At 36.3% G+C, this 24142-nt stretch overlaps 1 protein-coding gene across 1 annotated transcript in view; it reads left to right on the forward strand.

Annotated features, from left to right (window-relative positions):
* MS3_00007166 (uncharacterized protein) overlaps positions 1-24142 on the forward strand; it is a 64006-nt gene that overhangs the window by 31286 nt on the left and 8578 nt on the right. The window contains exons 8-10 of the mRNA XM_051215421.1: positions 10659-10708; positions 17035-17109; positions 18800-18841. Of these exons, the coding sequence (XP_051065922.1) occupies positions 10659-10708; positions 17035-17109; positions 18800-18841 (167 nt within the window). The remainder of the gene's footprint in view (positions 1-10658; positions 10709-17034; positions 17110-18799; positions 18842-24142) is intronic.

The following is a 24142-nucleotide window of genomic DNA, read 5'->3' on the forward strand; positions in this document are numbered from 1 at the left end:
AGACTGAAGGTTCTGGGTTCGAATCCCGCGAGTGAGCTCGTAGATGCGCATTGTTGAGGAGTCCTTTACTAGAACGAAACAGTCGTCCAGTGTTTCCAGGTTTACAACGGTGGTCTAGCTTTAATTGACTCATGAGTTCAACTATTAAATTACTATAATATACACAAAACCCCTTCCTGACTATACATATTCAATAGAATCCTTGTTTACATCATCACAAACTTCCCATGATTAGATCTTTTTATTAGTTCTAGGATTTCGATAAGGAATTTCTATTCGAATAATTCAATCCTCAATAAACATTATTTTTTTTCATTTACTTGTTATACATAGTATGTAATCATAATGAACGAGAACACAATTGGAGACAATCGAATGTATTCCACTACAAAATGACATAATATCTCGGTAAAATTTGAGAATCATACAGTAAATACTTCATTTGCAAAATATCAATCAATCGTCTTAGACTTCATTGTTTCTTCGTTTCTACATCAATCAATCTCTGTATTCGTTCTCTTTCGTTCGATCTTCTTAACTTTCTACCACCAGATATTTCACTCTCGACTGGTGATTCATACTACTTATATCTGTGGACATCAGTAGTACACACCACATGTATATATATATAATACGCTTAACTTTCGTAAGTAATAGACATTCAGAAAACATAATTTTAAAGATATCAGTCTTATTCTTTTCAATGTTTATCTTTCCTTAAGGTTATTTGTAGTTATTTATCATTTCTGGTAGCTTAAGAAAATGTTCAGTATTGTTTTTATCAATAAAAAGGGAAAATGTTTTTTTGTGGAATGGGGAGGGCGCTGGGGGAATCTAATGAAGTCTGAAATGATTGATTAACATTTTGCAAATGAAGTATTGTACTGTATCATTCTCAGATTTTACTAAGATGTTTCGTAATCAATGTGTTCAATGACATTCGATTATCCCCACTTATGTTCTCGTTCACTATAACAATACCAGGCCAAGATGACAAACTGATTAATAAGATAGTGAATTTTCATTGTTCATACTTTCATGTTCAACTTCTTCTTATTGTCTCTAAAATATATATGTAATCATGTTACAAAATAAAAATCCTACGGTATAACTTTGGTGTATACTACTGATGTCAACAAATATAAGTAGTATGTATCATCAATCGAAAGTGAAATATCTAACAACAGATGGTTAAGAAGTTCGATGAAAATTGAATGATTAGTATGGAAATGAATGAACAATGAAGTTTGAGACAATTGATTAAGTGTAACAATTATGAACTAAGATTAATAGTCTCTAATAGTGGAATCCAGGACGTGCATTTCGTCTTATTTAGGTCTCATCAACTAGATGTAACTGCGTCACAGAGTTGATGTTTACTTCGAGACTCTAACCCAATAACATTTGCTTAAAATGTCATTGCTTCATCCGCTTAGCTACTGAGTCTTGATAACCACTTGATTGTACAATGGGATGAAGTTTTAAATTCACTTAATATTGTTTGAGTCAAACGGTATTGGGTTCGAGTCCTAAGGTGAACATCAACTCTGAGATTTAGGTACATCCAGTTGACGAGTCTCAAATATGACGTAACGCGCGTCGTGGATTCCACCGTTAGCCACTATCCATCTATGCTTATAATGCATGTAAATTCAGTCAATATCGAATTAATCCATACAGGATGTATATATGATCTACATAAATAACATGTTTATAACTAAATATCAATGGTGTTATTGTTTGTTTGTTTTCTTTTCATATTATTCTTTTATATTCATATTCACTCATGTATACATTGTTGGTTTTCTCCTTTTTTTATTAACATAACCACTTCTTAATGAAATCCACTTCATCATCATCATCCTTTCTTCTTCTTCCTCTCCTTCTTCTTTTTCTTCTCCTTCCTCTTCTTCTTCTTTTTCTTCTTCTTCATCTTCTTCTTCTTTTTCTTCTCCTCCTTCATCTTCTTCCTCTTCCTGTTTACTTTACATCCGATGTAATTAGATATTTTACAGGAACCTTCTTTGTTAAAAGCTGAAAAGAAAAAACCGGGTTTAACAAGAACATTGTTCTTTCATTATTGTCTGTGTTGTTGCTGTTGTTGTTATTGCTGCCTCTGTGGACACAATCGTGAATATAAGTAGTAAAAGATGATAATTCATAAGAGAATACAGTTTTGTTATCATCATCATCATTGTTACTATTAACATAACATCACTGTTGATTAATTAACAAGAAGCACATTGCATAGGTTATTAGACTTTGAGAAAATTGATTTACATAGTAATTTATTAGTACATCACGTTTGTTTATTTTAATTAATTAACTGATTACGTATGGGAATTTATGGATCAATCTAAGCTAGACCACCATAGAAAACTTGGAAATCTTGGATAGCTGTTTTGTCATATTATGAGATTCCTCAACAGTGAGCATCCAAGATCCTACAAGTGGGATTCGATCCCATGATCTTGCATGATAACGCTTAATCTCTAGATCACTGAGTCAAAATTCAATGGTGTTAATGTCTAACTTCAATTGATCCGTGATCTTGTGCAATCTTTCATCCATTGTCTCAGATGGATAACTGTCTCACACTCAACACGGATTAGACTCCATTGAACACGGCTTCTCACCAGAACTCCAAGCGATCCATCTTGAAGTTAGTCACTAGTGAATACATGATGATTACTAGAATGGGATGGATGAGCACTATTCAGGAGTCTCATACTAGGATGAAAAGATCGTCCAGCTTAAATTGACTCGTGAATTCAATTGTAACTAAATTAATCCTAAAAGAAGTGACAAATCTGAGTCAAAGTGTTTCTTCAAAAATCTATATCATTTATAGATGACATTTGTTATAGATTAACATAAGCTAGCAATTGCACTAAGAACAAAGGTGATCTAGACAACAGTTTCATCCTAATATGATAATGCATGGTCATTACGTCATATGATGGATTAAATAAAATTAGAATTATGTACCACTGAGTGGTATCTCACTGATTTAATACTTGGGTATTTGGGTACCGTTCACTTCAACCAATATCAAGTGAATTTAAACTTCAATTTTCATTGATGGTGTAGCTTAGATCAACTCATGAATTCAATCTCCACAAACTTCATTCTGGTCATAAAAAGAGGTGATTCGAAACAATAGAGATTTTTAGTCAGAAGTGTTTTTATGGAGAATGTTGAATCTTAAAGGTCACCCGATTGATTCTTGATGTGTAGCCAGATATAAGGGCAATATAAATTTCTAATGCTTACTAGTTTTCAATGATTGTCTAATTAAGGCCATTCCATGATCTTCACAATGAAAAAGGTTATATTTGCGAAACCATAATTTATGGATGGACCAATCAGATATGAGATAAAAGATGTTGGCTCTTGGCGCCAAATTCATTCATCCCTTTGTTTAAAGGGCGTTTTTGGCATTTTAGTTGATGTCAGTTCATGATGAAAAACTCTAAATCTAATTCATAAACTGTTGTGACTTGTGGACTGCAGATTAGAGTGAAGCGTTTTATCAATCACTTCAGTGACACGGAAAACACGTACGGACGGCCTAGAGTCTCGATTGGTCCCGCTTCCCTGTCTAGCCCAGCCAGTTGAGTCCAGAACGCAAGTCTTAGACTCTGAGATATGAATCATTGTATTTCAGACATACTCTGTTTATATACCAACCAAACAAACCACATCGTACCATAAAATAGAAAACAACATTTGTACATTTAAAAATTGAAATAAATACTGACCAATAGGGAGTGTACATTTAAAGTCCAAGACCACCATTAGACTTGACATGATAATTATTGGTATATTCCTCTGCATCCCTAACATAAGCCCTTAACCACCAACAGTAAATTTTATTTATATTTCCTCACCATGGTTTATAACCCTCATTTGATACTAGTTATTAGGTGGACATTCTCAAGGTCATTTTGGGGATCGCTTGAGGGTCTTCCATGAATTATAGTCCCACCGTTATATTCATTACTATAAACGAATATTCTACTATAAATATCAATTCAGGTTCATAACTCTACACCAACTTCATTGACTACAAAAAAGCATTTGATAGCGTGGACAGAACAACATTATGGAAACGTCTTCGATACTACGGCATACATGAGAAGATAGTCAATATCATACAGAATTCATATGATGGATTAAACCGCAAAATCGTGCGTGGAGGACAGGTCACACAATCGTTCGAGGTAAAGACCGGTGTCAGGCAAGGTTGCTTACTCTCACCCTTTCTCTTTCTCCTGTTGATCGACTGGATCATCAAGACATCAACATCTGAGGGCAAGCATGGAATATAGTGGACAGTTTGAATGCAGCTGGACGATCTAGATTTTGCAGATGATCTAGCCCTCCTATCGCAAACGCAACAACAAATACAGGAGAAGACGACCAGTGTAGCAGCAAACTCAGCAGCAGTAGGTCTCAATATACACAAAAGGAAAAGCAAGAGTCTCTGATGCAAAACTGCATGCACCAATCCAACCACAATTGACGGAGAAGATTTGGAAGATGTAAAAACCTTTACATATTTGGGCAGCATCATTGATGAACAAGGTGGATCTGATGCAGATGTAAAAGCGCGGATCAGTAAAGCGAGAGCAGTATATTTACAACTGAATAACATTTGGAACTCACTGCAACTGTCTGTCGACCAGCACCAAGGTCGGAATTTTCAATACAAATGTCAAGACAGTTCTACTGTATGGGCGGAAACCTGGAGAACTATGAAAGCCATTATTCAGAAGATACAAGTGTTTATTAACAATTGTCTACGCGAAATACTTCGGATCTGTTGACCAAACAGTATCAGTAACAATCTAACGTAGGAGAGAACGAAACAGATTCCAGTGGAGGAAGAAATGAGGAGGAAGTGCTGGAGGTGGATAACACATATTGAACAAAGCAACCAACTGCGTCACTAGACGAGCACTCACATAGAATCTTCAAGGCCAAAGGAGGAGAGGAAGTGCGAAATGGAGACAGGTATGAGAAAAATGAACAAGAATTGGATGGAACTAGAAAAGAAGGCCGAGGACAGATTGAGTTGTAGAATGCTGATCGGTGGCCTATGCTCCATCAGGAGTAACAGGCGTAAGCAAGTAAGTAATATCACTTCCGAAATCGTTTTGACTTAACTTTAAACCTTAATAAGTTATGAATTGTGAAAATATCTTCTTTCTTACTATAGAGAAAATGAATATCATTACTGAATGAAAATGTTTGTATGTAGATGATCATTAAAGTAATGGTGTTCAATTTTGCAAAACTAAATGAGTGTTATAAATATTAAAAAAAGAGATGTTTTAGTAGTTAACTCAGTAGCTAAATGGATAATGTGATACCATGTTGAAGTGAACGATACTGGGTTCGAGTCCCGAAGTGAATATCAATTCTGAGACATAGATACATCCGGTTGACGAGTCTCAAATAGGATGAAACGCATGTCCTGGATTCCACTATTACTCATTACCTATCTTTATTTATAATCAATAAAATGACATAAAACTAAATAAATGAACAATAACATTAGTAACTCAGTTATATTGACTTTTTTTTGTTTTATTAAATACCTTTTAACTGACTCAGGTAATTATTGTTATTGAGATGGTGGCGAAGATTTGTAGCTCAGGTGGATGATTTGGATAAAGTTCTGTTCTCTGAGCTGGATGGTTTGGTCGTGGAGCTTTCATCGTTCTTCTGAACGACATCATCAGAATAGACTTCAGATAGAAGTAAAGTTTGTGCTGATGATATCGTTCAGAAGAACGATCAAAGCTCCACGATCAAACCATCCAGCTCAGAGAACAGAACTTCATGCAAATTATTGTTATTATTAAATGTAAAATTTAATATTTGAATATTGTTTATTTTGTACTAATAAAAAAACCGTTGTAAACCATGTGGGAATACCATAGATACAAATGATAAGTTGACAACAAAATTTAGGAAAAATAATGTAACGTTTAAACGCCTCTTTTGTTTGTTGTCGGTTGTGGCGGTGTTGGTGATGGTTGGGGTCGTGTTGGTGGTGGTGTTGATTAAAACAAAACGATTTGCATAATCAAAATTCATTGATCATTCTGTTTTAAAACTTCTTTCTTTTTTCATTATCAAAGTTATGAAGAGTCATAAATTATTAAAGAATATAAATTTTATGAATTTTATTTTAGGAGACTTTGGAAAGATGTTTTAGACTAGTTAGAAAATCATAATATGAGACAATGTTTAGTGGCCCGAAGATTTGATTTCGATTGGATTGTATGAATGATTGTTATTGAAATATACATGTGGCCAATTCTTGTATCGACCAAGTTGCAATGTGATCACTAGTCTAAGTGACTAGACATTGTGTACACTATGTTGAGATAAGATGGTGGTTGGAGGTAGTCAACTCGGGTTTCGTGTTATTTGGCACTCGTCAGCAAAGTGTAGCCTTAAACTTGAGGGAACTGGTGCTCCCTGATAGATTCGATCCCGTGTTACTCAGCTTCACTTGGTCGATAGCATTTGATCCGCACTAAGAAGGACTTGACACGTATGACGTTGATCACCACCCAGTGATCAATCAATCGTGATTACATCTCAGTCCTACAGGAGGACAGTCGCGACCCGGATAGCCCAATGGTAACATCTTTGACTGTGAAGCTAGGTGACACGGGATCGAATCCTTCAAGAAGCATCAGTTCCCTCAAGATTACGGGTACACATTGCTGACGAGTGCCAAATAGCACGGAACGTAGGTCCTGGGTTTCCTGTTGACTACCTTCAACCACCATCTTACCTCAAAAAATTAATCTCAGACACGTATTGAATAGGGTAAGCGATTAGCACATATACGACCATATAAAAACAATCAAGGTTGATAAGCGAATAATTAACAAGGTCAAAATGTAACTCAAGAAGAATGAATAAATTGACTTATCTGGAAGCTAGAATAAGTTATGCAGGTTCAACATAGCAACCGACACTACATGCGTTTGACATACGACATTAAAAATAATGCTTAGGATTGATGCATATTTAATTAGATTGTAAGAATATAATTACTAAGAGTCATAATTGAAAATAAATAAATGATCTTATTAAGTGATTGAATGCAATCGAGTATCAAACTTTTATCGATGAAGGTTTCGTACTGGTTAACAATCATCAACAAAGCAAACCTGTAATCTTGAGAGAGCTTATTCTTGGTGTCAGATCCTAACATAATTCATTCAGTTTCGCAGTTAGAACTATTATAATTGAGTTATTTGGACAATGACTGAACTCAATATCAGTATCTTAAATTTTGGTGAGTAGTATCAACTAATATGAAGTCTAGGTCCAGGGTTTTCGTCCAATAACTAGGATCAAAATAACCAGTGCATAGATAAAACAAAGATTCTACCGTAGGTGAAATGAATTTATTACAATTGTTTATGATTGAGATCTTGAACTGATCGATGTTAGACCATCATTGAAAACCTGAAAGTACTGGACTGAGTCCCACGATAGGACGAAATGGCCGTCCAGTGCTTCCAGGTTTTCAGTCGTGGTCTAACATCAATCGGTTCAAGATCTCAATCAATAACTTAATAATCTCCACAACCCTATACTGACAATTGTTTTTATAATTATATCTGAAGTGAACATATTTAATCTAGTATACCATGGTTGCCTTGCTTCCTACAAATATATTTATTCAATAATTAAATTCATGAGTCAGTTGAAGCTGGACTACTATGGAAAACCTGGAAGCACTGGACTCCCCAATAGCGCGCCCACAATCACGCCCCGTGAGATTCGAACACAGGACCTATCAGTCACGCGCGCGGACGCTTAACCTTATGAGATTTCTGTAATATCTAAGAACAGAACTTTTAATACATGTTATGAGAACAAATCATTTCAGGTAGATAGTAAATATGAATGGGAGTTTGAGCGTTTGCCTGCGAGACCTAAGGTTCTGGGTTTGAGTCCCATGGGGTGGAATCGTACATCTGCACCACTGAAGAGTCCCATACTAAGACGAAACAACCATCCAATGTTTCCAAGTTTTCCATGGTAGTATAGCTTTAATCGATTCATGAATTCGACTATTCAAAATTATTTCAATCTCCACAAAACCCCATTGTGATCGAGTTTATTCATTTTGTCGTCACACTCACACACACACACACACAAAGCTGGTAACATTAAAATAAAATGCATATTTTGTGTATGATTGTATATGTTGCCATGTGTGTATGTACGTATGTAACTATGGGGAAAAGAGAGAGAGGGAGAGAGATTGTAAACGGTATTGTTTGATATATGTAGCATGATTTTAAAAAGATGGCGTGTAATTTGATCTTCCCTAAAATTTACATCCCTTCTTTCCTTCTTTCTTAATAGATAGTCTATAAATTTTTTGTTTGTTCATTAGAATAATTGAAAGTTGAAAAATTATTTTAAAAGTTTAACTTGTGTTTACAATTGATTGATCACTGGATGGTGATCAATGTCATGCTTGTCTAGTCCTTATTAGTGCAGATCGAATGATCGATAGCATTCGAGGTCAGTCGCCGCTCGGATAGCTCAGTGGTAACGTCTCTGACTGTGAAGCTAGGTGACACGATATTGAATCCGCCAGGGAGCACCAGTTCCCTCAAGATTACAAGTACACCTTGCTGACGAGTCCCAAGTAGCACGAAACTCGGGTCCAGGGTTTCCTGTTGACTACCTCCAACCACCATCTAAGTCTTAACTTGTGTTTTAATAAAAGCAATTCATTGAAGTAGTTACATTTGATGATTGGTAGTTGTGATACATTCGATTGTATTGAATCGGAGTTAAGTATTCATTATGATGAAATGAAAGCATGAATATGTATAGCATTTCTTTGAATCGTCCGAAGTGAATTGGTTAGATGGATGTTAGATCATTATTAGAAACTTGGAAGAACTAGTAGTACTAGTATGGAACTCCTCAGCAGTGAGTACTTGTTATGTTCCGATAAGCATAATGAATGGTAACTGTTGGGATCCACATATGGACCAATACTATGCATATATTTCTATCGTATAATTGTTAAATAACTAAACTATTGATATTCATATTCCTCTCATTCTAAGCTTTATTTTGACAATATGAACTATTATTACACGATTTACCATTCTTGAATTATGCCATGTCTATTAACCACTACCTTCCTCATTCACAGCCACATTTGGCCAAATGTTGTATAAATGTTGTTTCGTATTTTATGGTAAGGTGTGGTCTGTCTGATTGGTGGTTTATAAACCGAGTATGTTTGAAATAAATGATTCATATCGCAGAGACTGAGATTGGTGTTGTGGACTTAACTGGCTGAGCTAGGCAGGAAGCAGGACCGATAGGTACTCTAGACTGCTCGTATGGGTTTTACGCGTCATTGTTCCGATCGATAATACACTGCTCTCTAATTCGCGGTACCTTTACGCTATACATTAGCAGGGCACTCAGGTCACAAGTTATAACATTACTAATGATCCTGCATGTGGGATTCGAACCCATGACGTAAGGTTATGTATGCGAACGCTTAATATCTAGACCAATTAGCTGGTATTCACTGATGTTCATGACTCAATTCAATTAATCCACGAAATTGTGTGGCCATCTTCTATTGTGCTGAAGTAGATATCTGTCTTAATTTAACATGGATTAGCTCCATTTTACCAACATTTGATCATTCTATTGTGATATTGTGAATTGTTCTGTTGATAGTGTTCACGAATAATCTGATCTGTCTTTGTTAGTGTATAAGCTAATTGAACAGAGATTTATATATTATATGCATTCATTTGGTGAATATATGAACACTTATGTAATCAGAATCTTTATCATGAGAATTTATTTACTATATATTAGCCGATATATTCCCAAGATTCATTGTAGGTGGAATTATTCACTCAGGATTGGAGTCAATTCGTTTTAAATGAGAAAACACCAAAGTCTTTCATTCTTCTTAATTATCATAATTAGTATTTTGAAAGTCTAACAATGATCTCATTAAAGTGAAAAAATCTTTTATGGATTACTAATAACTAGTTAGCCCCTAAATGCCCTGGTACGATCGAGAATGTGGAGAGTCAGCTCTCTCTCTCTCTCTCTCTCTCTCTCTCTCTCTCTCGAAAAACTCTCACATGGCCATGAGTATACAGACACTGCCAAGTAAGTCCTACTCATTGCCTTCTCGTAGCAACGGCTTTGTTTACGAAATTGAGAAGACGAAAAGTGAATGTCCTGCGCTTTAACTGGGTTAGTAGACATGGAGAGTTCACTTGAGGAAGTGGGAAAATCCTTACTCTAAACCAATGGTGAACATGGGCTCCAGGATCCCGAAGGAACAAATAGCGTATAAACCCATTGCTAGTTATCGACTAACATGTGACTGCATCTCCTAACGTCGCTCCATTGCCTAATGGATCAGACCTCTAGGTCAAAGCCTCAGAGTGTAGCCCCCTAAGAAAATCACTTGCTTCAGCATGGCCACTCGAGTAGTATCACAGCGCAAACACAAGTGTATTCGATACCCCTTTGTACCAATATTTATGTGTTCAGATAAAGATAATAAGTACTTTTAAACAAGATAAGTGTTTTATTTAATTTTTCCTTGTAAATTCCAGAACTCAACTATCCCAATTTAGTTACTCTATCAAAGGATCTATTACATCAGGTAAGATTTGTATTATTCAAATATTCGACTTGATATATTTAATCAGTAATATTTATATTAATCGCTTTATTTCAGGGTAGTCTAAAGACGTTTTTCAAGTTTGTACAATAAAAATGTCTTGATGTAAGATGGTGGTTAGAATTAGTTAACAGGAAATCTTGTACCCGAGTGTAACTATAATCTTGAAGGAACTGATGCTTCATGACTGATTCCATCTCGTGTTACATAGCTTCACAATCAAAGATGTTACCACTGGGTTATCCGATCTACGACTGACCTCATGTGGGACTGAGATGTATTCACAATTGATTGATCACTAGGTAGTGATGTGTTAATATTTCGTTATGAAATTGAAAATGTCATAGATACACATCTTATCTTATTTCATTATGTAAGATGAACTCAATCAATTATGTTTCATGCTTAGTTACTATTTCATTACAATACTATTCACTTCACTAATAATTCAATATAAATATTTGACAATAAAGAACACATAAACTTAGGTAGGGGGGGTGAGGGGTAGGGTGAACTCATATAAGAAAACAGTTGATACCTTTTTCTCACTTATTAAATATTAATAACTGTTATTATAACCTATTAATGGATCAGTTATTCATTTTATAATATATGAACTTATAATGTTAATTATTAATATTCTTTATTAATCTATTCTTATTATAACCTCTTCTATTGATTATAGAATAAGATCATGTTTTACGGATCGTTCTTATAATCAATAGTTAATTCGTGAGTCCACTTAGGTTAGATCACCCTTAAAAACCTGGAAAAACTGAATGGCCGTTTCATCCTAGTACGAGACTCATCAACAATGTACAACCAAGATCTCACACTTGGGATTCGAACCCAATATCTTAGGTCTTGCATGCGGATGCTTAACATCTAGACCACAGAGCCGGAATCCAACAGCGTTAATGTCTAACTTTTATCGATCCATAAATAGATGCGTAACCATTCATTCATTGTTTGAGTTAGATACATGTCTCTACTCGATACGATTTGGACTCCATTGATCATGGCTTTTCAGTAGAACTCCAGAAAACCATACTGTTATACAATATTTTAAATCTGTATATTTAAAACTCAATCCAAATGGGTGGATGAATTTTGGCGCCAAAATCAAAGACTCGTTATCTTATACCTTATTGGTTGGTCCATAAATTTTAGTCTCGCCACACATTTAATTATTTTTACACTATCTCTATGTCTTACTAAGAAGATAGTAGATTTACAAAACTAAACCGGACATCTATAACTTACATTTTAAATAAATAACAAGTTTTCGTATTGTAAATTTGAAGTGGTCGGTATTCGATGCAATTCTTAAACTTCGTAGATAGTTCTTCTTGATAACCGTCATTAGATAACGACGTCCTAACGGTATATAAATCAGAAGACAAGTACGAAGTGTTGATCACGTTTATTATTGCACGACGCATAGATCACCAAAACTACAGACACGCCAAACAAGAATGAAAGGCTAATACCGAAGAGTAAGCGAGCGAGTGAGCGTGCGAGTCGAATGAACGAGTCAAGTCAATGAACAGGATTAAAATGTACATATATATACATGGTGAAATGAATGAACCATCGAATCAATTAAGCGACTAACACCAAGGCTAGAAGAATGAATATATTCATAGACAGTAAGCAATGTTCAAGCATACATATTCGTACAAGTGCAACAATAATAAATGTACAATGGTATAGATAAGTTGTTATCGTACGAATGACTCTGCCTGTTAAATAAGTTAACAAAAGGGCTTAACCAAATTAAATGTGAACAAACAACGCACTTCCAACATTTTTTTTCTAATTTCCTCTTCAGTTAGATGCTGGTTTGTTCACCGTACAGTAGAATTAACTGTCTTGACGTTCGTATTGAAGATTGTGACTTTGATATTGTAAAGTAAAAGGGACTAATCATATTAAGTCTAGAATATCAACAACTTGGAAAAAAAACAAACACAATAATCACTAACTATATCTGTCACACACAAATTTAGTAAATAAGATTCTTACATTTAAAAGGCTGTAAACAATGTTAAAGTGTCGATGTGTTAATCAACATTTAAATGCAGATGCATATATTAAGTAAGTTCCACTCTGTTAGGGATCATCAGTTCCTTCAAGATTATAGGTACACCTTGATCGTAAGTGACAAATATCATGAAACCTAGTGTTATAACCCAATGAGAATAATGAATGGTAACTGTTGGGATTCATTTATGAGCTAATACTATGAGTATATTTTTATTGTGTAATTGTTAAGTAACTAAACTATTCATATTTATGTTCCGCTCATTATAAGCTTTAGTTCGATCCATGAACTATTATTATACGATTTACCATTCTTGAATTATGCCGTGTCTATTAACCACTACCTCCCTCATTCACAGCCACATTTGGCTAAATCTTGTACAAGTGCTGTTTCATATTTTATGGTACGATGTGGTTTGTTTGGTTGGTATATAATCCTAGTATGTTTGAAATACATGATTCATATCGGAGAGGCTGAGATTGGTGTTCTGGATTCTAACAGGTAGGGCTAGGCAGGGAGAAAGACCGGTAGGTACTCTAGACTGCTCGTACAGGTCACTGCGTCATTGGTTAGGTCGATAATTCACTGTTCTCTAATTGGCGATATCACTACCGTATACATTGACAGGGTCACAAACTCTCAAGTTAGATCAATAGTTTGTTGTCGAATACCTCCAAAACATCACCCTATAAATCCCTCATCTTTGAATTTCATAGTAAACTCAGTATTATCCAATGTCTATGTTATATCTAGAGCTTATATTCTTGATATGCTGCGTATAACTTGAGCACTTGAACGCCAAAAACCTTCCAAGTCGCAAATAAGAAAACAGAAGACAAGTGAAAGGAATTTTATTGCAGGCAGTGTCAATTATAGTACAAAACTGTCCGGTATTTATAGTTTTTAGTAAAAGCGAAATGATCATTATAGCTAACAATCCACACACAGGGGGTTATTAGAATTTTCCAATCGGGAAGCTACACGTAGAGATTCTAGAATAGTCTTTCAAAAGGTAATTGAATAGAATATCTTCAGCTCCTTCTGAGCTTCCTACAGCTTCTTCGAGTTCACCCATGGACCATCCTCACAATCTAATAGTTCAATCATTTTACATTTTTTTAAAATCAAATTTATAATTCAATCTTTATTATAGATTCAGTTAGTCAGTCAGCTACAACGTAGGACCAGGCACATATATGCCTTGGTCTAAGTTGCCATAGCATAGCCCGACCGTTGTTGCTACCTTGACGTGGTGGTCGGGCTTGCGTATCGTGATGAAGCAACCGAGCTATACTGGCTGCAACAACCGTTCCTCAAGGTCCTACCATGTCAGACTGGTCGGTTGAAGAGCGGTAAGACTAAAAGTAACAAACCCAAGGTCCGAAGTTGTACTGCTGACTGTACAAAGGTGTGACAGCAGTAAGGCGTTTCCTTCAGACAACCAGCATGACAACGATGCTGCCTTCCCACAAGGAGGGGTGGGGTTAGAAAAGGTCGACCCTAAAAATGCACACCTCGCCTTATCCCACGGATATCCGTCTCCGGCGGTAAGGTCTCAACAAGTACGGAGCTAACACAAAAATTACCCATAAAAAGGTCGTGTGTGACCAACCTCCAGCAGTTGTCCCTTGGGCATTGAGGTCAGGCTCTCAGGTCACTAAGACCACCTCTAATCCGATTTCCTTTTCAGGTACCTTTAGAAGAACCCTTCCACGGTGTGGGCAACCGGGAAGTGATAACTTAAGACCATTGTTTTCAACTCCCTTATTATAGATTAAAATTACTCATTTAGAAACTCTCAAATTTATTGATTAAGTATATATATATATATATATATATATTTCATATATGATTATAGAATCTTTTGAAATTCTTCTTGAACTTTGAATAGAATTGATATACAATTTTAATCCGTTCAATCATTGAATAAACATTCATTACAATTGAATAAGATGATTCAAAGAGATTTTCTTAATTTATTTTAATTCCATTAAATAATCTTAATAATAATAACCTGAAATAATAATCATGAAAAAGAAAGCGAAGAAGAAGATTTGTGTCTCAAATGGATGATTTTGATAAAGTTTCGTCCCTAGAGAACAAGACTTCATCAGAACGGCCACAATCTATTTTATTATTAGTTTGAATTCACTAAACATAAAGAAGAGAAAAAAAGAAACCTATTTATCACGATTATTATTGTTAGTACCACTACTACTCCTATTATTATTACTACTATTACTATTATTGTAATATGACATCCCTATAGACTATATGTATATCGAATAGTTTAATTCCTGAATATGTTTAGATTAAATGAATGTTTATCTAAACTTTAGTTAATTTATTCATAATCTATTGAATGTATGTAAACATGAAGGAAAAGAAAAGTTATTTATCTTTAGGTCAATTATTTGTTTGTTTGCTGTTTGTTGTTTCTTCCCTGTGAAATAGACACCCCCTCCCACACACACACACACACACAAACACAGAAACACAAAACTCATGTTATTAACCTTAATAGAACAATAACATAATTAATAATGTAGATTAATAAATAAGGTCAATTAATGATAAACTATTATACAAAAGAAGAATATATATATATACTTATTATTGATTTGAACACATAAATATTAGTACAAAGGGGCATCGAATACAAGTACGCCACAGAAGTCACTTGATTTGTGTTTGAACTGTGATACTAATCGAGTGGCCAGATCGAAGTAAGTGGTTACATGAAAAAATGTTATCCCAGTCTGAGCGCAGGAAGTCCCAGTGAACATGCAATATCGAGGCAGGATGTATATATGCCAATATGAGACTGATCAATTACAGTCCTAAACATCAATTGGAAAACTCAAACAACCAATACAAATATGTGTTGAAAGTTCATTCTATTGAACAAGAAAATGGCTATCAGGAGTCAATAGCTATATGGATAATGCGATGCTGTTTGAAGGGAACGGTATTGAACTCGATTCCCTGAATGAACATTATCTAAGGGATGCAGATACATCTGGCTGATGAGTCCCAAATAGAACGAAAAGCGTGTTTTGGATTCCACAGTTAGCTACTATCCATCTCTGCTTATAGATATTTAGTACAGTTTCTCACAGATTCGAAGTATTTATAATAAAAAGAAATGAATTTCATTGATAACAATTCAGAATATCTGGTCTATATATCATTGATTTATGAAGGGAATACATTGTTGTGTTGTCATAGTAACTTTTTTACGTTAATTAAATAGTTTGAACAACAACAAAAAAACGTAACTGTAACAACAGCTATGTATTAACGCTATTAATATACTTCTAATCATATGAAATTAATAATTAAGATCTTTATCATATCATTCTATCATTAGTGTACAAGTGTTGATCTATTTCATAAGAGAAAGTGTCAACAGAGAAAATTTCACAAAGATCCGTTCTTTTTTTGTATTAAATATAGAAACAATATTAACATTAACTACAGACTATTTCATGAGTTTACTAAACTTGCTTACTTGCTTACTTACTCCTGTTACTTCTCGTCGAGGAGCCTCATCTGACAACCAGCGTTCTCCAACACACTCTGTCCCCGGTCATCCTTTCCACTTTTATCCAATTCTTCTCCATTCTTCTCATGTCTGTCTCCATTTCTCGATGGAATGTGTTCTTCGCACTTCCTCTTTTCCTTCTTTAGCTTTGAGGATTCCATGTGAGTGCGTGTCTTATGATGGCGTAGTTGGGTGCTTTTCTCATTGTGTATCCTATCCATTTCCAGCACTTCTTCCTGATTTCCTCCTTCACTAGGATCTGATTTGTTCTCTCCCATAGTAGTAGGTTGTTGCTGATATTGTCTGGTCAATGGATCCGAAGTATTTTGTGTAGACAATTGTTAATAAACACTTGTATCTTGTGGATGATGGCCTTCGTAGTTCTCCAGGTTTCTTCTCCATACAATACAACAATCTTGACATTTTTATTGAAAATTCTGACTTTGATGTTGGTTAACAGACAGTTGCATTCAGTTCCACATGTTCTTCAATTGTAGATATGCTACTCTCGCTTTTTTCCGATCTGCGCCATCACATCTCTATGAAGTTAGCGACTACATCCCCTTGAAAACGAACTCACTAAAAACAACCCTAACTAATTCACCAAACTGTTTATTGTTTTTTATTAAACTTAACTCTTCAATTGTTTACTTTATTCTTAGTTCATTTACTAACGATTATCTTCGTTTTGTCTTTTTGTTGATTTTTCTAAAAACATAGATAATTGAGAAAACGAATTATACAAATTGTGTGTTAATATTCAGTACAGATGAATCGAATCAGTTATTATGTATAGTAAGTAGTATCATCTTTTAATCATAATACGATGTGTGTATACTGATCTTATTATTTAGAAAATAATTCACTTGGTATTGTTTGCTTGAATCTTCCCAATGATGATCAGAACTACAATTGATCAGTCTCTTATTGGCATATGTACATCCAGTGAGGATTACCTCGATATTGCCTTAAGTTACAAGCTTTTCGTAGGCAATGATGGATAGTGGCTAGCGGTGAAATCCAGTTTGACGCGCGTTTCGTCTCATTTGGGACTTGCCAGCCGGATGTGCCTGCATCTTAGAGGTGATGTTCACTCTGGGACTCGAACCTAGTACCGTTCAATTCAAACGCTATCACGCTACTGAGTCCTGATAGCCACTTCTTTGTGTAATGCGGTGAAGTTTAAATTCACTTGCTATTGTTTACTTGAATCTTACCATTAAAAAAGGCGAAAAATGGATCTGTACATGCTGAGAAACATCTTATCTCATCAGCATTCAATAGACGTTTTGCCAGGAGCATCTAGATAGTGAAAAGTCATATATCACATTTTGGATTGGATGATTATCTATACTACTACTATATTTAGTAAGGCTTCCAGAACTTTCCGAAAACCGAAGACCATCGAAAATACTATAAACACCCTAGATTTTCTGTACATAAACGAACCTTTGGTGCAGAGCATTTTCTTTCATATATTTTTCATCTTTTCTCTCATATTCAATTTGCTGTTTAAATTTAGCCTTGGTGTTATTAGAAGAGCTTGGGAAAGGAAATCTAACGTCCAATTCGAAGACTTATCATTTATACATCACTCAATGTCTTCAATTCGATTTGATATGCCTATCACTTGTCTATCCAGTCAAGGTTATCCAACTAAATGAATAAATAACGATTGATATAGAAAAACCTTTCATGTATATACATTACGGTTTTCTTCAAAAGTGTAGATAATCCGATGAGACTATATTTTATGAACGACTTTTCAACAAAGCCAAATTGACTTTGAAAGTGTCTACTTACTTACTTTCTTACTTACGACTGTTACTCCTCGTGAAGGAGCATAGGCCGCTCACTAGCATTCTCCATCCAACCCTGTCCTGGGCAATCCTTTCCAGCTCCTTCCAGTTGTTATTCATCTTTTTCATATCTGCTTCTATTATCCGACGTAATGTGTTACTTACTTAATAAGACTAAATGAGGGTTGTAAATCAGTTTGAAGAATATGGACTATAATTCACAGTTAATGGTTCAAGTTTGGAATTAGATTTACAGTTTTTCATCACAAACTCACTGACATCAACTACAATGCCAAGACATTAGTTGACCATATGGATGAGTGAATTTCGCATTAAAATCCAAGACCTGTTATCCTAAATCTAATTAGTTCGTCCACAAATTATAATCTCACCGAATATCCTTTAATTATATATATATATAGTGTAGACAACATTCATTATGAGCTAATAATATCTGAAGGATCTAAACAGATCTTCAACAGGTCTCCCTAATGAATAACAATTACCTAAGAACATTCACATCTAATCATGATCATGATACCAAATAAGATCAAACGTTTCCTTTTTCACATTTTCAAATCATGAATGAATTCCGTTGTAGTTCTTTGATATAACCATTAAAACTTTATAGCAAGCTTCATGCATTTACTTACCAGTTTTTTATTGTATATTTTAATGATATACAGGCTTCATCAGATGAGTTATTTACAGGTCAAATGAAAATAGACGTAAGTTATCAATGGTAATATTTATAAATAAATATTTTATTATTTAATAGTTGAAATCATGAGTGAATTGAAGCCAGATCACTATGGAAAACGTGGAAGCACTGAACAATCATTTCGTCCTAGTATGGAACTCCTCAGTAGTACGCATCCATGATCCCGCCTCGAGAGATTCAAATCCAGGACTTATCAGTATTGTGTGTAAGAGCTTAACCTCTAGACCACTGAGCCGGCCGGCCGGCATCCAACGGTATTAATGTCTGACTTCAACTAATTGATAAAATAGAGCCAGATGTACACCCTTGTCTTCAATGCGTTACTATCTCAAAGCGGACCCTGGTATTATTATTATTATTATTATTATTATTATTTGCTTCATTCAATATTATACTTTTAGTACAATATAGAATTCTCAACACCAATAAATTTCAACAAGTTTCTGTTTGTTACTTCTTAGTCGATCCTGATGATAAAGTATTAAGTGATCGCCAGTTAGACGTTCGTAGTCCAGTCAATCAATATCTAAATAATGTACATTGTTTTTGTTTCATATTACCAGGAACCATGATATCTGTAGATCGGAGGAACATGTAGCCCAAATGTTCAATCGGGCCGCGAGATAATTTTTAAAAAAATAAGTTACATCATTTCAGATAGAAACTAATGTTACATAAACAATCCATAATTTCTGAAGGGGAGTTTTGTGGATATTATGGTAATTTTAATAGTTGAGATCATGAATCAATTGAAGCTAGACCATTATGAAAAACTTGGAAACATTGTACGGCCATTTCGTTCTAGTTTGAAACTCCTCAGTAGTACGCATCCATGATTCCGCATCGAGAGATTCTAACCCAGGACATATTGGTCTTGCGCACGAACACCTAACCTCTAAACCACTGAGCTGATCAGCATCCAACGGTATTAATGTCTAACTTCAACTAATCCACAAAATTGAATGACACATCCAGCATTGGCTTCAATAACTTACTATATCACAACAGAACCATACTAGAACGAAATGACCATCCTGTGCTTCCAGGTCTTCCATGGTGATTTAGCTTTGATTAACCGATAATCTCAGCTATGAAAATCATCTATATGTAAAGTAAAAGTCACGTGTAATGAATATCGGAACAAACATAAACTAACAGTAATAATAATAATAATAATAATAATAATTCTGTATTTTGTACACACTTACGTAAGAGATTAAAAGAAAAAAGAAAAAAATTTAAAGTCCTTCTAAGCAATATTATTATTATTATTATTGCCCTGGGTTAATGATTTACCTTAAGGGTAAGTTTCATTTATCAATTCTAATTATTATATGAACAAGATTAAAGTAGATTTCAAGCTAAATTTAGAAAAAAAGAGAAAAAAAGGAAAAAGGAAAAAAGAAAAAAGAGAAAAAGGAAAAAATAGAGAAAAAACATCCATTTTATTTTTATTTTTGTTTTTTGTATTGTGACAAAGAAATGGAATAAATCACTTTAAATATATTTTACTTTTCTATTATTCATTATGAATCCAGTTTAGAACTAATTATCATAGGGGGGGCATATATATATATATACCCTTTAGAAAAAAAATAAAAAAAATAGATGATCATTTAACATTCTATTAGAATTAAGGAAAGGGGTAACCTTATTTGATAATAATAATAATAGTTTTAAATTAGTTGATGATGTAATCTATTCTACTGTTCTATAGTAATTAGAAATAAATCATTTCATTATTGAATACTCTTTATTTCTCAAAATTGATTGATCACTGGGTGGTGATCAATGTGATGTGTGTCAAGTCCTTATTTAGTGCAGATCGAATGCTATCAACCATGTAGCAATATGGCCACCAGTCTAGGTGACTCGACACTGCGTGAACTATATATTGAGATTGGATGGTGGTTGGAGCATTTATATATATATATATATATATATATATATATAAGTATATTCAGTTGACATGTTCAAAATAGCATGAAATGAGAGTCTAATATCTCATTGATAGTCATATTCTATCTATTATATTAATTGCCCCCAAATGCCCTGGTATGGATGACGGCGGGGTGGGTTCGCCCTCCCTCTCGAAATACTCTCACACGACCACGCGTATACAGCCTCTGCCAGGGAAGTCCTACTCACTACCTTCCCGCGTCACGGGTGTTGTTTACGAAAATGAGAGGACGAAACGCGAATGTCCGGCGCTTTGACCGGATTCCAAACCAATGGTGCAAATGGGCTCCAGTATCCTGCGAGAACAAATGGCGTATGAACCAATTTTCGGTCACCGGCTACCATGGGACTGCATCTCCTCACGATGCTCCATTGCCTTGTGGGTCAGACCTTTAGGTCAATGACTCGGGGTGTGGTCTCCTAAGAAAACCACCTGCTTCGGTCTGGGCACCCGGGCAGTATGACAGCTCACATACAAATAAAATGAAGATGATGATATTTACGGAAAATACTATTCGATTAACAGTCAAACAATTCACATTAATCTTATCATTATTTACCATGTCACTTATTCACTCTCTTTTATTCCCACTTTATGTATCCTTATTTTTCGACTTATACAGCAGCTCGCCTGTGATGAGAACTCGGTTCTATCTAAACGTTCTCGAGTCACTGCCTGGTTGAAAATTGAATGCAACAACCAAGTACGAATACTGAAGCAGTTTTTCTGAAACCACGTGCACTATTCAAACTGGCTGCCTTCAACGTTCGCACACTTATGCAGATCGGACAACAGACAGGACTGGCTATGTCTTTAGAAAGTCCTAATATCGATGTTCATTGTCCATCCGAGACCCGTATTCAAGACTCTGGTGAAGTACTACAAATTCGCCCTCCATCTGTCGCTTCAAAAAGCTTGTTTTACGTGCGTTTATGCGGGGACCCTGTGGCATCTTCTTCTGGTCTTGCTGGCGTTCGTGTCGCACTAAGCGCTAGAGCTGAGGCAGCACTAGTCGATTGGATCCCCATTATTAGTCGGTTATGTGCTGTTAGATTAGAAAGTTCCATCAAAGTGAGAAGAAATCGGCGTGAGAAACGATGTCTTTTCGTCATCTCCGCCTATGCCCCGACAGATTGCAGCCCGGATGCAATCAAGGATGAGTTTTACCACCAGTTATCTGTTCTTCTCCAGATAGTGCGTTCGACAGATGTTGTAGTACTAGCCGGAGACTTGAATGCTCAGGTCGGGCGTCTAGGCCGAGAAGAGAGTCGTTTAGGTGGCCGATAGGGACTTGTTGGTCGCAGGTCAGATAACGGGGACCGTCTACTGCAACTGTGCACAGACCATAACCTGTTTCTGGCTAGCACTAACTTTCGGCACAGTCGTCGCCGATGTGCCACCTGGCGTCCTCCCTCTGCATCTCAAGCCTGGACTCAGATTGATCACATCGCGATCAGCTACCGCTGGCGTGGTTGTGTACAAGACTGCCGCTCCTTTTGGAGTACCTATCTGGACTCTGACCATGCCTTGGTCTGCGCCAATCTTGCCTTACTTTTCAGTGGACAACGAAGTGACCGCCATCAACGGATTGATATGAGCAAGCTGGTTGCAACTTCTGTTGCAAATAAGTATCGAACCGAGCTAGCCTCTAGGCTAGCTACCACTCCACTGAAAAGTATAGATGAGCATTGGTTGCAATTGCATGACGCCATGAAAATGGCGGGAACAGTCAGTTGTGGGTTTGCGAAACGTCCCGCTTTTAAGCACTGGGTTTCTTCAGGTTCCTTACAACTCATTGAAGCCCGTCGGTCTACTCCGGGTGACCGTGAGTTTGACCATAAACGAAGGATGTTACGTAAGGAAATTGGGCAAAGCTTGCGTAAGGACCGAGAAGCCTGGTGGTCGAAGCGTGCTAATGAGCTGGAAGCAGCAGCTGCATCTGGTAGCTACCGGAAGCTCTTCCAGCTCATCCGAGCCACTGGCAGCAAGAAGTCTGGTGTGAGTGAAACAATCTGCGAGGATGATGGGATGCCAATCACTAACATCCATCGACGTCTTGGACGATGGGCAGAATTTTTCGAAGGGCAGTTCAACTGGCCTGCTGCTCCGGAAACATCGGTCAGACTGTCCTGCTCTCCATGGCCGGTGACGACTGATCCACCACCTGGCCCAGATGACTTACCTCCGGCTCTTTTTAAAGATGGTGGTGACTTTCTGACTAAGGGACTGACGACGTTGTTTACAAAGGTCTGGGAGCTAGAGAGTTTACCAACATCATGGAATGAGTCGATAGTTGTCCCTATCTTTAAAAAGGGTTCACGTCGTTCCTGTAACAACTATCGGGGGATAAGTCTACTTCCGATTGCGTCCAAGCTATTGGCTTTCGTCATACTTCATAGGTTGTTCAAAACCCGAGAAAGATTGACTCGCGAGGAGCAGGCTGGGTTTCGTTCTGGTCGAGGATGTATTGATCATATCTTCACCCTCCGCCAAATGTTAGAACACCGCCATACTTATCACAGGCCAACAATCGTAATGTTTCTTGACATCAGGGCTGCCTTCGATTCGTTGGACAGGACTGTTCTCTGGGATTGTCTATTGAAGAAGGGTGTGCCTGAGAAGTTCATTAACATCCTAAAAGCCCTATATAAAAACACCTCAGGCAGAGTGAGGGCATACAACCACCTCTCTCCATTGTTCCATTCGAGCAGTGGGGTTAGACAGGGTTGCCCAATCTCACCATTCCTCTTCAACTTTGCCATCGATGACATTCTGGAAACAGCTCTGATGGATGTAAGTAATGGTGATGTGGATCTGTTGCCTGGAGAAAGACTTCTCTACCTTGAGTATGCAGAATTCCACGTCGTGCATTATTTGCCGACTCTGGGACTGGTCGGAAAAAGCGGAGAGGTGGTCAGTGTATGACATGATGTCGTGGTATGAAAGAAAGCTGCTAAGGGGTGGCCTGTGTTGGTCCTTCACGACTCCCTGGTTGGGGTCCGAGAGATGGTGCTACACAGTGGCTAGAGACATTATCAGATATGGCTCAGAATAGAAGCCAGTGGCGATCCTGCTGTAACCTTCTTTTACTTTCTTCATTAAAAAAAGTGGTTGTATCTTCTTTAAGTGAAGGATTTCTTCCGATTGTACCTTTCAGTTCCCTCATTATTATCACCATTATTATTACAGTACCTTACACCAATCTCTTCCTTATTGTTCTTTTTTTTACCCTCCTTACCCTTTTTTTCCTTTACCTTCTGTTTAAATTCTCATTGTTTTGTGTGACGCATCTATATTTGGCGCCATCGTGTACCAATATATATGTGTTCAAATAAATAAATAAACAAA

The sequence above is a fragment of the Schistosoma haematobium genome, chromosome 4 (assembly GCF_000699445.3).
Source record: "Schistosoma haematobium chromosome 4, whole genome shotgun sequence".
Classification (NCBI taxonomy): Eukaryota; Metazoa; Platyhelminthes; class Trematoda; order Strigeidida; family Schistosomatidae; genus Schistosoma; species Schistosoma haematobium.